Source organism: Cariama cristata, unplaced genomic scaffold, assembly GCF_000690535.1.
Source record: "Cariama cristata isolate BGI_N322 unplaced genomic scaffold, ASM69053v1 scaffold8565, whole genome shotgun sequence".
NCBI classification, from domain to species: domain Eukaryota; kingdom Metazoa; phylum Chordata; class Aves; order Cariamiformes; family Cariamidae; genus Cariama; species Cariama cristata.
This window is the reverse complement of record NW_009615757.1, coordinates 104,005-120,627: the sequence shown is the minus strand read 5'-3', so window position 1 is coordinate 120,627 and position 16,623 is coordinate 104,005. Positions and strand designations below refer to the sequence as shown.

The 16,623-nt window shown below is 39.0% G+C and overlaps 1 protein-coding gene across 1 annotated transcript; it reads left to right on the top strand.

Moving 5' to 3' along the window:
- The first annotated feature begins 2,199 nt into the window (after window positions 1-2,199).
- FAM198B (family with sequence similarity 198, member B) lies at window positions 2,200-15,519 on the top strand. Its single transcript, XM_009699935.1, has 4 exons — window positions 2,200-3,196; window positions 10,381-10,595; window positions 14,639-14,865; window positions 15,163-15,519. Exons 1-4 carry the CDS (start codon window positions 2,200-2,202, stop codon window positions 15,368-15,370), a joined length of 1,647 nt encoding a protein of 548 aa, XP_009698237.1. The 3' UTR covers window positions 15,371-15,519.
- The last annotated feature ends 1,104 nt before the right edge of the window (window positions 15,520-16,623 follow it).

Below are 16,623 nucleotides of genomic sequence, written 5' to 3'. Positions count from 1 at the left end.
GCAAATACCTGCTAAGTTACCAAGATATTGAATGCTATTTAGTTGAATTCCTACCATCCATTCCAAGAATGTAATGGTGCAACATTTAAAGAATAAGTTCTCTCTTCTGAATGTGAAAAATAAAAGAAATATTATTGCTGTCATGCAATATGAAGCAATGGTAGCCACGTCTTTACTGACTTTATTGATACACTTGTCTGGGGGTTTTTGAATTAATCTTCTTTGTTTGGGATATGTCCCATCAGTCAAATTTGAACTGAAAAAAAAAAAAAAAAGAGAGAAAAACTTAAGTGGCCAGAGAGATTTCTTAGAATCCCTATTCCTCCAAGAACTCAGATTTGGGAAAAGCAGGTGATATAAAGGCTTTTTTCCTGGTAACAGGCACAGATGCTGAAATCTTAACTCAATTGTAAACATTTAGTCAACAAGTAAAGAAAAAGTGATGGCCAGTGAAAAAATCCACTCACAGAGTTTTATAAATTCAGATTGGACCCATCTGAAACATAAACCAGTTCCTTAACTGTCTATTCCCCTTAGTATTAATTATGGAGAAGAGAATATCTCCGTTAGCTTGAATGATGGCAAACATACATATTTTATTATTTTGTACTTAGACTAGGCAAGGAGTCAGAAGTCAGAGTTTTGCCAGTGTCTCACGGCTTAACTCTGCAGAAGCCCTGAACTTTTATCTGCCTCAACTTTTCTATCTGTATAGTGACTATGATAGCCTCATTTTGGACAGCACAAGTAGGAAACATTCCTGAGCATTTTAAAAGCCACTGTCTGTTTTTGCACTTCTCATCACAAGAACATATGATCTCCAAAAGTTCTAAAATTCAGGGGCAAGGGGAGTATTTTAAATTTAAAAAAATACCAAATGTGGAAAATGGGAATTTCTTCAGTACATTTGCATGCAGTGCACTAGAGGGCCCTCAGGAGTTAGAAATGGATGGAATGCACTTTTGGAAGGCACATACTTCACAGGACTTTTCGTTGCAGAATTTAAAATAGAAGTTGCTGGGTTTTGTTTTGGTGAGGTTTTTGGTTTTTGGTTGTTGTTGTGGGTTTTTTTTTTTTTTTTTTCCCTAAATAACGTGAGGTTCATGTAAGTTTATAGCAGTTCATATGCAAACCACCTCTCAGTACAGTTTGCTTCCAAACAGTATTTAGCTTGCAATGAAATACCTAAATGTGAACCATACTTAAAACTGAAATATGTGCTACAATACTTTGAGAACGCCAGCTTTTACTAAGTTACTTTTGTTAACCTAAGGAGTTTACCAGAACGAAGGATGTGTCAAGCTGAATAGGTAAGAGTTTTTCTGTTTTTATAGCAATATATATGCAACATGCACTTATTCTATCTTTGTTTCTTTGAAAAGATATGTAAGCCACTGTAATTTTATTTGAAAAACTATAGCTAGTTCCTATTTATGGCTTCACAAGAGTGAAGAGAATTAATCATCTTTCATCTTTAGTATGTGTTTATGAATTATGTGAACTATATTCATATTCAACGAGGGAAATTTGGCACTGCTAATATATTTTTATATTAGTGAATATGTACATATTTAACTACTACAGTTACTGGTGGTTAATATTGTATAATTTACAGCATTTCCATAACATGAGGTTTCGTGAAGACTTTGTCTCGTAAGAAAGTGATGATAATGACCTGGGTTCGACAAGCTTTTCTTTTAATGCTGGAATACAGGTAGCTGAGATTGCAAATCGAGCCTCTATGTCATGATCTTGGTGTTTCATTTATACTGTAATGAGAAAGTGAAAGATGCATCCTGACAAATTTCTAGATGCATACTGTCTCATCTAGAACTCTATCTCTTAAGAATATAGAACCACAGATGCCATATGCAAGTAATGAAATAAAATACTACTATTTTCTTTTTGCAGTGTGCAAAGGAGATACTTCAGATCTTTTAGACTACAAGTCAGTAAACTTTGCTTACGCAGCTGGCTCCATTCATTCTCTGAAGCCAATCACTTCCCCCGTGGTGGCTGATAAGAATTTAACAGCTTGAGAAGGTGGAGTGTCAGCATCCTTAGTGCTAAACACGTTCCCAGGCATATCAGTAGCCTCTGTCCATCACCCATGCTGGAAGCTGTCTGGAAAAGGAGAAATAGAAATCGGGGAAGGGAAATCATGCATCATTGTCCTGGCTGGAATGTACAGAAGACTTTATGCTGTTTTCATCATGTGGATTCGCTAGAGAAATGACCACCTTTGATCAACCAAGTAAAATCAAAAACTTGTTTATTTGCTGCCTGTGCCCCCCACGGGTGCTGAGGCTCTGGACTTGCAGGCGCCCAAGGACAAGGAGGAATCTGCTAGTGGGCACCGCGTGTGTGATCTACCTGGGATTCCTTGTCAGTCAAGTGGGTCATGTTTTACCACAGCACAAAGGAGGACACCAAAAGATCAGTTCCAGAAGTCTCCAAGATGCAGCCCAAACTCCTTTTCTGGGCATCCCACTGGATGGCACCCTGTCACCACCCAATTTCCAGGAACCCCAGCTTGGTAGCAATGGGACCTTGCTGCCACCCAATGTAGTTTATATCACCCTGCGGTCCAAACGCAGTAAGCCTGCCAATATCAGAGGCACGGTGAAGCCAAAGCGCAGGAAGAAACATGGAACCCCTTTGTCCTATGGGCACCACTTTCCAAAAGCCACTTTTATGGGCCGGGAAGAAGCCTTTGCCCAACAGCCAGGGAGGGCCACACATGCCGTGGACACAATGGGAGCTGCAGTAGCTCTGGATGTGAGAAAAGACCAGCTGGATGAACACAGACGTAAGAGAATGGCAATCGGGGAGAGGGGTCACCAGAGACCTGGGAGGATTTCTGGAGCTATAAAGGCACAGCCCCAGCCTGAGGAAAGCAATATCAGGATTTACAGCGAGAGCTCTCCCTCTTGGCTGAGCAAAGATGACCTCCTAAACATGCGCATGCTGGCAGATTCTCGGATAGAGAGCATCCAAGAAGCACCTTCTCGCAAAGCAGTCCTGGTAGTATTTGCGAGAGGTTCCAGCACCGCAGGAACTGCTTGTAATCAGGGACGCTGTGGCATCGTCAAAAGACCCCTCGACATGAGCGAGGTGTTCGCCTTTCATTTGGATAGGATCTTGGGGCTAAACAGGAGCTTACCTTCTGTAAGCAGGAGATCGGAGTTCTTCCAAGGTAACATCATTCCTGTGGTTTTCAGCTTGCAGGTGGGGTGCTGAGGTTTCCTTCCCCCTCCCATGTTAACCATGGGGCAGCAGCTGCCACCTTTAACTCCTGCCAGCCTGAAAACTAACCCGGTCGTTAGTGGGAAATAAAGCTGGTATCTGTGTGTGACTTCTACATGCAATTATCCTGTCCAAAGGACACACTACCCTGAAGTTTAGATCAAATACCATTGAGCTGCTGTGGGCAGTAACAGTTTCCCTTCCACAAGAGTCTGGAATAAGAAAAAAAGAGAGTCATCCGTAAATCGCATGACGTTGTACAGACTGCCTGAAGTGAAACCAGTGAAAGAAATTCCAGAGTACCCTGTGATTTGATGGGTATTTCTGATTTTTTTTTTTTTTAAAAAAGTCTTCTCGTCTTTTAGAATTGACTTTGATAAAATGCTGTTGAAAATGAGCACAAGAATTCACCTCTCAAACTGCTGGTAGGAAAGGGGTTCTGTATTTAGTCAGATAACCTACTCGGAGAGGTAGGGGACCTTCTTGCAGAAGCTTGATGCTACTTTCATGGTACTAATACCTCTGGGAATTGAAAAATTTTGTAAAATTGCTTCTCTCTCCCTTGATAATTAAAAAAAAAAAATTTCAAACAAACTACATTTCGGTGAATCCTGCTGTACATTTTGAGGTTCACCACACACATCTATATATTATGCAAAGAAATACATGCAGTAAATATCTCAATATGCCTGTTACGTGATTGGTATAAAGTTTTCAATTAAGATTTTGATTTTTAACCTTTAGTTAAATTAAAAGTAGATTTCAGACATGTAATGTGAGTTAGAAGTCTACCTCTAACATTGCTATCTTGTTGAATGTCTTTAGCCTAACTGCTATTTTTGAACAGTCACAAATCACAATCTAAAAGGACCACGTTTCATTTTAGTGAATCATTGCTAAAGTGGCTAGCTATGTTTTTGCTGTTCATGTCTTGCTGCTGAAATTAGCTTTAACCAAATACTTTTATATCAGTCTGCCTTTCTTAAAAAAAAAAAATAAAAAAAATGCAAGAATGGCTTTGTAAAGTTTGACAGCAGAAAGGAGACCCAGTGATCTCCAATTTCTTCCAGCTTTGTAAACCTTCCCTTTGGCAGCCTGTACAACAATGTGAATGAATCTCTAGGAACAACAGTTTGGAAGCTTCTGAATATTATTCATACTTGCAGAGCATGGAAGATACATTTTGCCTAGTTTATTTTTAGGAACAAGATTTATTGCTGCAGAGCTGTCATAAGGTATTAAGGTAGTTCAGTTGGAGGAACTCTGCGCACTGTGGCTGCGGAGATGACAAACTGCAAGCCTCTGAAAACTGCTATTAGGCTAATTGTGCATTGTGTTGCTCTGTGTCTGTCACCTTGCAGCATGTTTTGGACTGTCTGGGACAGAGACTGTCATTCTGCCCTCTTTAGTTTTCTTTTCCTCATAGCTGGCTGTGTTCCTATAGCGAGAAGAGTGTTGCTAGGTGATGAGAAGAGGAATAACATTATTTTGGTCTCACTTCATTTTTTCCAGCTAAAGGGTGAGCAGAGCATTTGGAACAGTTACTGTACCTTGTCTCTCTCCATTTCTTTAGCCTGGAAATATGCTGGAGCTCAGATGCCTAATATCTACTTGAGCTCATTACTATTTACATGCTTGTGTTTGGCATAATCTGGAAAACATCTGCATTGCAAAAATGAACAAATATATTCTTAAAAATCATATGAACATTTAGTGAGCTCATTTCTATAACCTATATGCATTTAAGTTAAGGTTAGGTGGGCGCTGTGAAGTTTTTTACAGGGCGGCTTGTGTGAATCATGGTTATTCATATGGGAAAGCAAGCAATGCAGGATTAGAGACTGTGCATGTGGATATGAATGTACACAATTTCTGGGCTGACATATCTCTCTCCATGACACATCCCTTTAGCTTGCCTCAGTTGTGATGTGATCTAACAAGACATGTTTGATGTAGCATTAAAATCTTAAAAAATGGGCTTTTCAAAACTGTCATTCATTTTGTCAAAAGCAGTTTCAAAGAATCACTTAGTAAATCCCTGTACAGGTTCTGTTCCCCCTATTCCCACAAATCCCCTACTGTTTGTGGGGTTTTTTTGTGTTTTTTTTTTGTTTTTTTTTTTTTTTTTTTTTTTTTTTTTTTTTTTTTTTTTTTTTAGTCTAGCAAAATACTGTATGCAAGTGCTCTGTCTGCTGCCCTTGCCTTCCCTAGTTAATTGTAAACCGTTTTAAGTGTTAACTGATTTTTTTTTATGGTTTATCTTATTTTTACATCATGGATGGAAAAATCAGGTGTGGTAACTCTTCCTCTCACATTTTTGCACTTAATTGGCTGAATGTAAAAAGCCTGGGGAGTATGGGTGGGCAAAGACCTTTTGAGTTCAGTATTACAGTCTAAAAGAGCGTGATTCTGGGCATGTGCAAGCAGTCATTCATTACTCCCATTGCTACCTACAAGGTGTGAAAAATGTCAAAAGTTCCAAAACACCTATAAACAAAGGATAAGCCTATAAACCAACAAGAAATAATCATAAAATTGTGTGTGTTGTGGAGAAGATGGAGACTGACCATTGCATGACTGAGTTTTGGGATGGTCACATCAATACCACAGGACTGAGAACCTTCATTTTTTGATCACCTTAACCTGAGGAACAGAGGAGACATAAATGAACTTGCTTGGTGGCACAGCCCTACCGTAATTAATTTGCAGAGAAGCTAAGTAAAATGACTGCACGTATTGTCTCTAGCTCAGCAACAGCATTTGGAGGGTAGGACAATGCCAGTGTTTGTTAGGGCTTGAGCTACAACCAGAGTAACGTGGGCTGGAGCAGGCTTGCTTCTGGGTTGCAGCTGACAGCTGTAGGGATCAAACTCTGGCTCCTTGGATCGTAGCAATAAGGCTGAGCACTTTGTTCCACTTTTGGTACAAAATACACAGCTATTGTTGTGCAGTTTTGTTGCACCACTTATTGAGGGTCTAAACTACTGCATGCTGACGACCATCCCTCTTCACTCCTGGTTGTCTGGTATCATAAGTTTGACTAAATATGTTTTATCCTGTACAGAGAAGAATAAGCCCAGGTGTACTCAATGCAGTTGGGTTTTTTTTAGCTAAAGATTGAACCCACTGTTTGCCCAGAACCATTTTTTTCCCCCTAAAACTTGCAAGAAACTCTTCCTTTGAGTAACACCTTTCATGGTTGGTTTAGCGCAAATAGATGAATGACACGTGATAGATAGCTCTGCTGGTTGTGCTTGTCATTTTGCTTTACTGGCCTATACATGATGATAAATGGAGCCATAGGTTTCTCTGTGCTATACCCTGCACCATCAGCCTGCCCTTGCCATCCCACCGAGAGTTAGGGAACAGCAGGCAAGAGATACTATGGATCACTAATGTCAGGGCAAAGAATAAGAAAAACCTAACACTGCCTTATCCATTCAGAATGCTCTAAAAGGCTTCAATTTATCTGTCTCGTTTTCTGTCTAAAAACCCAAACAACTTACACCATAGTGTTGTACCTATATCGGAGGGGTACCAGGGGGCATATTTCCAATATTCTGTTGGGTAGAGAAGTTTGTGTATGAGCAATAATGCAGCCCATAGTCTCAAGAGCAACTAATGCACATTTCATGTATTCCTTAATTCTGACATCCATATGAGCGCAGGACAGAAACGTTGCAAATAACGTGCAGAGGGAAGAAAGAAAAATAAATTGCCTAACTTCTCTCTGCTTTCTGCTTCTGTCCCTTATATTTTAGCTCAAAACTTAATCTTAAGCTCTAAAATTCAAGTAATGCTCTGTATATCAGTCCCTCTCATCTTTCCACACTAAATTACTCTCTTCTGCTAATATGTGGGCAACTAAACTGTTTCTTTCAAATGTGGCAGTGGTAAGCTTTAACTACCTCATGAAAGATTTGCTCTTCTTAGTGATGCTGTCACGGGCATTTGAAAATATTCTCTTCTGAGGAAGTCGAAAAAAGATGCTGTAGATACAAGTTGGAGTACAAGATGGAAGAGTAACATTTGCAAAAGCGTCTTCAGGGTTAAGAAGCATACAGACTATTTTTGAAGTCATGTGGGGTGTGGATATCTAAGATGATGCCTATGTTGAAGAAGCCATGCAGTGATACGGTACCTAACCTGCACATGAAGCAGTTTGAGTCTAGTCTCAGCAGCCTGAAGCTTCATCTCTGTTAGGTTATTCAACTTAGGAGCTACTGGCTCAGGCTATCCTAAGGGCCTAAGAAATTTTTAGAAATATTTCAATATTTAAAAATTTCTATGAATTACTAGGAAGCTGATTCTGACACGAGTTTTGAAAAATCATTCCCATACAATTTTGCAGATCATCTTTAGATAGTCAAGTAGATATATAGATCTAAAATGGCAGATGAAAATAAAATGAAGTCAATCAGCTTTGGGTGAGATTCAGTGCAATGCACCTGCAGCAACAGAAAAGCAGTAGCCCTATGCATTAATATATAAAGCTGATTAGGAAAGAAGCACATGCAGAACGCACTGGACTTATTCTGAAGTGTGCTCAACCTCCTCAGTTTTGTCTGTATCAAACTGGAAGCTCCGATTCTTAGCCAGGCCTTACTTTTCACCGTTCAGTTAACTTCAGCCCCATTCTCATGGGTTTGAATCAGAAGAGCTCCACTGATTTCAGTGGGGTCATGCCAAATCACTCAGCTATGAATCAGACCCCTTATCTGCTTTAATTCAACATCTTCATGTTTTTCCTGAAAGTGTCAGAAATTTGAATGACTGCTTTTTACTGAAGCTGCTGTTTCATATTCCTGTAATTCGATTTATATTACAGAGTTGAAAGATTTTATTTTGGCTCATCTTTTCTCCTCCCATTTCCTCTGAAATGCAAACATTTCCTGTATTTAGACTTGGTCTTTTAAAAATGTTTTTGTATCCTAATGGAAATTGGCAAGGTATTATTCATATTTTTCAAGTATTTATATTACTATTGTTTATCATGTCCCTTTTGGGCAGACAGGAGATGTTTGTTTTGTTAGAAGACCATTTATGTATTTGGTTTGTGGAAGAATTAATGAATAGTTACGTAAGCTGTTATTGGAGATATGAAAATAATAGATCAGACTTGGTCCTGAAGAAAGCTATCTTTTTCTGGTGACAATTCCCAATGCTTATATGGACTTTGTCCAGCTGGCTTGGAAAAGATGCTTAGCTGATAGTTGACCTGACTTGGCTGAAGTCATCTACAATGTAGGTGATGGAGCCAGAGCAACAGAGATGGGGACCCGGTTAGGATTTCCCAAATTAATTTCTTTTTCAGGCACCTCAATAGAGGAGAAGCCTGATTTTCAGGAGTACTCAGCACTTTTTTCAGCTGAGGGAAGAGTGTGGAGCATGGTGCTGATAAAGGTAGTACTGATTCTAGTGAAACAGAGATTGATGTTCCTAATGGAAGGACACTTTCTGTGTTCCTAAGGAAACATTGGGCAACTGGGAGGGAAGTTAAAGAGGTGGTGGAGCTGCGTGTTGGGTTGGCTGGAGAGGTACTACCTTGTACATGCAAGCCATGGCAGAGAGAAGATAGAGAACGTTCTGGTTTTGGAGAGGAGTTTGTTTTTCTCTTGGGCTTGATTGCACGTGGGGCCTATCGTGCTCTGTTGGTGAATAGGAGATGGCTCTTTACATATGGTTCACTGCTAGATATGGGCAAAGATCATTTGTTACCTGTTGTTTTAGATCAGTCGGTATCCTTTGAACAAGTGGCTTTTTGATTCAGCTGTATAGAGATTGTTTAACAGTTCTTGTTGCAGACAGATGGAACATTCACATCAGCAGCTTTTACCGTGTTGTTGGCACTGATACCCGTTTTCTATGTGCTATTCTCTGTCTGGTTTGCCTCTGGAGAAGGTGCTGTGCATCTCATTGCCTTCATGCGAGTTTCTGAAGGCTGCTTTTCAGATCCATCACTGGCTCCATGGGCGTGTGGAAGACAGATAGTTTAGGCTGCATTTAACTATGCAATAAATTGCACAGGAGTGTGGAGTTCAGGTTCTTTGACCTTCAAGATGAATATAAATAAATTTTAAAGCTTTAAATGTGTTTCAACACTTGCTATTTAGTAAATAGCAGCTTTGCAGTTAAATGGTTCCTCCTCTCTGTACCCAGACATTATATTTTAGTCTTCTGTCCACATCCAAAAATATAAAGGATTTCTTTGTTTTAATGTGTGTACAAGCCATAGTCAGTCCTTGACAGTTTAAGACAGCAGCAGCATTGCATCAGCAATGAAAAGGAGACTTCCACTTTCCTAAGAGAGATGTGCCTGTTACTTGAGATTGGGTGAAATATATTTGTCAGTTCTTACACTGGGACAGTTCATTTCAAATTCTTTGCTGAGGTTTCTTCCCACTAAGAACTCTGAACACTTGAATTCAAAGATAAGGCCCTTGAATATTCTGCTCTTTCCTGAAACTAAGTCTCTACACAGAAGAACTAAAGAATTTGACAAAAATAGCTTCTATACAAAACAGGTCTCATGTTATATCTGGGTAAAAAGAATAGTTGTCAAGGTGTTTATTCATGCTAAGCTTGCACTCTCCCGTATTCTCATATATCATTTCAGAGCTGTGAAATCATACATTATAGGTCTGAAATACTAAAGATAACAAAATAAATCCATGTTGAGTATAGGATTTGTAGACTTTCTGTGCTCATTATGGAGAAAAAAAAATTGTTTGACATAAGTTTTCCACTTTTGAAAATCACCAGCAGTTCAGTGGAATCAGAGGGAAATAACATTGTTGATTCACAGTGGCATTGTAGGCTCTTAATCTACCTATAAACTTTTTAATAGTCTGGTTTAGCATATGATTTTGTACATTAATCTCTTACTTCAAACAGAGAGAGTCTTCCATACACTAAAGACATTTATAATGTCTGTGCCTCTTCCATTCCTGTGGTGACTGGTTTTAGTTGTGGACTAAGACCACATTGACCAAAGGATGTCATGTTACTAGTCCCTGGCCATTTTTCCTGCCACATCTGTGAAATGGTATAATTATTGATGCTTAGGCAACGTCTAAAGAATGACCAAGACTGACAGTATTGCACTATACTGATGATCTGTTTTTCCTTTTTCAGATGACCAAGCACGCCCTGTTATTCTCTGGGATTCCTCACTGAGTCCCACAGATAATAGTACCCATTCCTCAGTGAGATTAACCTGGGGGCAATATCAGCAGCTATTGAAGCAGAAGTGCTGGCAGAATGGTAAAGTTCCCAAAGCTGAGTGGGGCTGTACCGAAATCCATCATCATGAGTGGTCCAAGATGGCACTCTTTGATTTTCTTCTGCAGGTAAAACACTTACTGAATGCAACTATCTGCCTCAAAAAATCATGTGAGCACACATAGGATTCCTAGAAAAGTCATTTTAGTTTATTTTCTTTTTTTTTTTTTAAACGCGGAAGAGATGTGTTTACACAGTTTGAACTTGCTTCTGGTTGTTTCTTATGATTAAAATATCCAAAATGCAATTTACAATCAGGGAAAGGGATTAGGAACTTAACTGACTGATTTTCTAAAAGAGGAAGCAAAGGCTTTTGTCTTGTTTTACTTCACCTTGAGGCAGGCATACTGCTTCTTCATGACTCCTTGTTTCTCCAAAAATAGTTCTTGACTATGTTCACAACTGTAAATATCTGGAGTTTTTTACTGTGTGGTCCTTCCTGCACCTCCCCAGCCCCAAGAGGTAATTTAAGTGGTTTCGGTCAGCTGAAGTTTGGATCAAGATAAGAGTTGTCTTGACTAATTTTCCTGCTTTTTAAAAACCTAACCAGCGACCTAGTAAAGAAAGAGTAGAAGAGCAAATGATGAATGCTAGAGCTGCTGTTCTTCAGTTGGGTATTGCACATAATCATTAGCTCTCCAAGTAACACCAAACTAGGGCTCTGCCCGGTGGTATCACATGTGGCTACAGTTACAGCAATTAGGTAGTAGAATATTAATACTCTCTCTGTATTAATAAGGCCTGCTGTGAACCACCTGGTTAGAAGCTAATTTTATGGCTTCCTGAGATACGGCACTACTGCCAATTGTCCTTACCTGCCAGACAGGTCCAGGTGACTGAGCCTCCTGCAGCACTTGCTAGTTTATTTAAAACTGCAGCAAGCACTAGTTTCATGCACTGTGTTTGGTTGTTCATAGAATTCTGCTTTTTATGAAGTTACATTTCTTGAAATATAAAAATCATGACTTGGCTTATGCATAGGCTATCCATGTCCTTCCCAGTCCTGTTCTAGGATGAATGGATATTTCCATATTTTTTTTTTGAGTTACATTTGTGCAGACTTGTTATGTTAAACAGAGCATTCAATTGTTTTCTAAAAAGGGATTGTCACTTGACTAATGACTCCATCTTTAGTCCCATTAGGAGAAAGTAATTCTTAGAAATGGGTGTATAAAGTCAAACGTGGATTATTCTGATGCTAAACATAGTAATGCCCCTATAGGAATAGTACAGATTGTGTCAGAGTTAATGTTTTCATGCCATTGTCTTCTTGTTGAAGAGTTTAAAAATTCTCATGAGTTCAGTGTTGTTTTCTAATTTTAAGGTCTTCTAAGACAAGTTTTTAATCTTCATAATAGAACTCCTTTTATCCAGGAGGAATGGTCAGTTAAAATAAGATACAACAGGACTGAACTTCACATGACAAAGAAACAAGTTACTCTTATAACAGTATCAGAGTGATTTGTACGTCCAGTTGCCTACCAGAAACGAACATGCATACCAGAAAGTGAGTGAAACTGGGTCTTACGGTTCTGAAAGATTAAACTTTACCTGGATGCTCTCAGACTTAACTCTAATGTTTATCAGCAGTAGAACAGGAAGACTCCGAAACAAAAAATGCCAAGAGTTTCCAAGTTAAAAAAATAAATCTGTGCTTCATGAGTCATTCAGAAATAAAGAATAATGGTGGAAAGTATTGTCTATTAAACATACTTCCCTCAGAAGAATGGATTTGTTGCCCGTAATAGATGTACCTAATCTCTGGTTTCAAATGCTAGGAAACATAGGAGCAGGCTGAAAACTGACCTTCAATTTGTTGCCCGTAATAGATGTACCTAACCTCTGGTTTCAAATGCTAGAAAACATAGGAGCAGACTGAAAAATGCTTATAGCTGACCTTCAGTTACCTTCTGCAAGAACTCAAGTAAAGTAAGGACATAAAATGTAAAATGGCTTCTTTAATTTTGGGGGTTTGGACCTCTCAGGTACATAAATATATGACAAACCAATGCTAAACTATTAGTAATAGATGTACCTAACCTCTGGTTTCAAATGCTAGAAAACATAGGAGCAGACTGAAAAATGCTTATAGCTGACCTTCAGTTACCTTCTGCAAGAACTCAAGTAAAGTAAGGACATAAAATGTAAAATGGCTTCTTTAATTTTGGGGGTTTGGACCTCTCAGGTACATAAATATATGACAAACCAATGCTAAACTATTATGGTTGCAGCATCAATTCCAGAGTGTCCCATCATTCTGTCTTAACACTGGAATATATGCAAGGTGTTATGAGAGAGGCTCTCTGTAAGAACATGATCTTGTCTATTTAATGCATGCAATGAAGTGTGGTGCAAATTAATTAGGGCTATACATCAAAGTAATCTGTCTAGAAGAACTCTGTTTCACTTCTTGGCCAAGCCTTTGGATGAGTTGAATGAGAGATCCCATGGGCTAGAACACTGCAAGCAAGAGTGGTTTAGTACCTGCAGATGCTGAATGCTACTCATGAAAGGAGAAAGAGGAACATAAATCTGCTCCTTTCCTCAGGATTTTCATGTTTGAAAACAAACACTACCACCAAGACTGGTGGCAATGGGACTACATAGTTAAGAAAAAACAAAACAACTCTCAGACTTTCATTTGGTGAAACGAAATTAGGAGGCCTTTTCAACATGCAATACAGTTCTACATCAGGAGAAGAGTCCTAACAGTTCATTTCACTGGGGTGTCACAAAAATAGGATTGTAGGAGGCTTATGTGAACATCAATGCTTTTATGCTTAGAGCAGTTTGAAGAGTTAGCAGTATGCAACAAACAAGGACAGAAAAAATGGTTTACCTTTGATAAGCTACTCATCAAGCCTTAGATGCACCAGACCAGACTTCCACTCTCTAAGCACCCATCAGCAGGAGCAGGGCTGCTACCCAGGAGATGAGCTGGAGTCAAGGGCAGCCCCACAGCAGGCAGGACTAGCAGCAGGAGAGGCAGCCCAGCAGGAAGGATGGTGAAAGCTATGGATCCCATTGACAGCCTGGTGAGCATCAAGCACAGACCCAGCAAGCCAGCTCCAAGGCCAACAAGCAGGAACCCCAAGCAGCAACCCAGGAGCATCAAGTAGCAGGACAAGCAGCAGAAACACTCACCCCCGAATGGCTCAGAAGAGGGCTGACACACAAGGCCTGAGCTTAAGTGGGGCTTCTGGGCTCATGGGCGGAGGGGAGTGTGTGTGGGGATCCCAGGTGAGGTTGTTTAGGGCAATTAAGGCCTATTTGTGCACTCATGGCCTTGGCAATGTTGTGTATTTACTCTCATCTAGTCAACAGGGGTAGAAGCACTTTCAACGAGTGATTTAGCCTTCCTGTATTAGATGGTTATCCTAAAATGGCATCCTTTGCTCTGGGGATGCCTTGTTCTTGTCATTGTTTATGAAAGGGAACATAAATGACTAAGTCAGATGCTTAACATTTACATTGCTGAAGTTAGACCAGATGTATTCCTTCCAGCTAAGTGCTGTGTGATGAATAAGCAAGGGTTTGCATGGGAAAAAATAGCCTAGACCATTACGTCATTAAAGTATATACCGCAGTGCAACTCAGGGAGACTGTGATTATAAATGCACTCTTGCATTTTGTAGCTTCTGATGGTTTGTTGTGCCCCTTACTAATCTTTTTGATTATTTTGCGTGCTATTAGTCTAATAGGCACCACAAAATGGAGACCCTCTGTGTGTCAGGCTGTGCTATTTCTATTGTTCTCCAGCACAGAAAACGTAAAAAAACCCTACAGCCTTCTGAAAAAAATAGAATTGTATTCACCATCTTGTTATTCCAGCTACGCAGTGGTATTGTTCCGTTATTTTCAAAGAATTTCTACTGACATAACAAATCATGGCTATAAAATGGATAAAATACACAGTCTGAGAAATTACTTCTAACAGTATGCAAAGTATACAGAGCGGGTCTTCAACGCCATTTCACTGCTGACTTTAATTATGCTTCTCCTGAGCTTGCTTTTTGGTTAGTTGTGTTAGTGAGCGATGCCTTACAGTGACACTTTGCCCCAAATACTTTGATATTGTTTTCACTTGGCACTCCGTTATACTTTGTTTTAGATCTATAATCGACTAGACAGAAACTGCTGTGGATTCAAACCTCTCAAGGAGGATTCCTGCATGCAGCAAGGACTGAAGCTGAAATGTAGTGATCAGGATGCTGTTGACCTGACACACATAGTTCAGAGAAGGCATGACCGAAGGCATTTGGCCTTTATAGACAATAAGGGTTTCTTTGACAGAAATGAGGACAATCTTGACTTCAAAATACTACAAGGAATCAATGAGTAAGTTTTAAGTTATTAATTTTGTAAAAGATTGATAATTTCTTCCCAGTTTGAGCATGAGACACTAAGTTACTGGAATAGATATCATCGGCCCAAGACATTTACAGGATGTGTCTAAAAATGTATGAGTAATCCCACTGCTGCAAAAGATACAATGAACATGCATATGATTAGGCATGCATGGACTTCCTTTGCTGAATTGCAGTCTATATTCGTAGAATTGATTGCTAAACCACAACATAAATATTGCAATTCAGAGTGATGGCAAAGCTGATGAATTTCTTTGTGCTTTTCCAGATTCCCTGAATCTGCAGTTTCAGTGCTGAGGAGCCAACGTTTACGTGAGAAGTTGCTCCAGTCTCTGTTCCTTGACAAAATATACTGGGAGAGCCAAGGAGGCAGAAAAGGAATTGAAAAGCTTATTGATGTAATAGAAAGGAGGTCCAAAATTCTTCTTACTTATATAAATGCACATGGAGCCAAAGTATTGCCCATGAATGAATGAAGCAGTCTTGTTTCTATTTGAGAGATTGTCTTTAAAAAAATTTGTATGAGGCAAAAACTAACAGTAAAATTGATTTAATTCATAGGCTTATTTAATTTTTATTTTTTCCAAACTTTCAAGTTTATTTTGGAATAAGAAGTCTTACATGGTTTAAAAGGAACATTTAAATGTCACCTGCAGTTCAACACAGTGCAGTCTCTTCTATGTCACCAGTGAAATGAAAATAACCAAATGGTACAATAAATAATGTAGCAATATGTAGGTACCATGAACACTCCTTCTGTTAAACTGTTTGGAAATTAGCAACAGGATTTTCAGTACATTAGGCTGGATTACTGTTACTTTGCTCATTCAAGTCAGTAAAAGTTTTATTGCATGGGAACAGAGATTTGTAAGCATTAATACATTGATGAAAACTGTCATTGCATCTACCTGCTGAAACATACCTAGTACGTTTGTCTTTTTGATTATCAATACCAAAATGTCAACATTTCCAAAGGCTTATTTTGTTTTATTTTATTTTGATCTTTTGAAATCTGAGGACTGAATTCAGCTCTTTTAAATGCAGGGGTGTTTCCACTGGACATGAGGGAAATTTAAAAACAGAGTGAGGAGAGCATGGCTTTAACAATAATAATAGATTTGACAAATACAGTTTTTACCTGTCCAGTACAGAGTACAATTTGTCATGAGTCACTCGCTACAATGTACTAATTTCAGTACAGGTTGTTTTGATGTGTAGGTGGATGATCTGATATTTTTTGTTGATTGATTAACTGGGTGTTACTCACAGAATCGTCCTTTATTACCACTATTTTTAAAAAAGAAATTCAGCTTTAGCTTTGTGTGAATATGCTGCTAAATAAATGTACATGTTTTGTTTTTGCAACATTCTTGACAATATTTTTTTAGAATAATATCAAAAAGCAGACCTACTAAGAACGTGAGTGTTGTTAAACTCAGCACAGAAAATGTTTATGCTGCATGCTCAGCTCTAGCCAGCAATTCAGGTGCTGGTTTTCCATTAAGATTGACCACTGTGGGGTGATGATTCTAGCTGACAACTTGCCCCAAGTATTCCCACAGGTAAGTTTGTTAGAGAAGGTTGGATGAGCACTTTGGATTTTTAACCCTCATCTGTGCCAGAAATAAAATATCAAGTGATATAGTCTATCATGACATATACCTTCTACCTATCTGTTTGGAAAGACTCTTACTGTCTTTCTAGAGAAATATCTATTATCTTCTTGCCA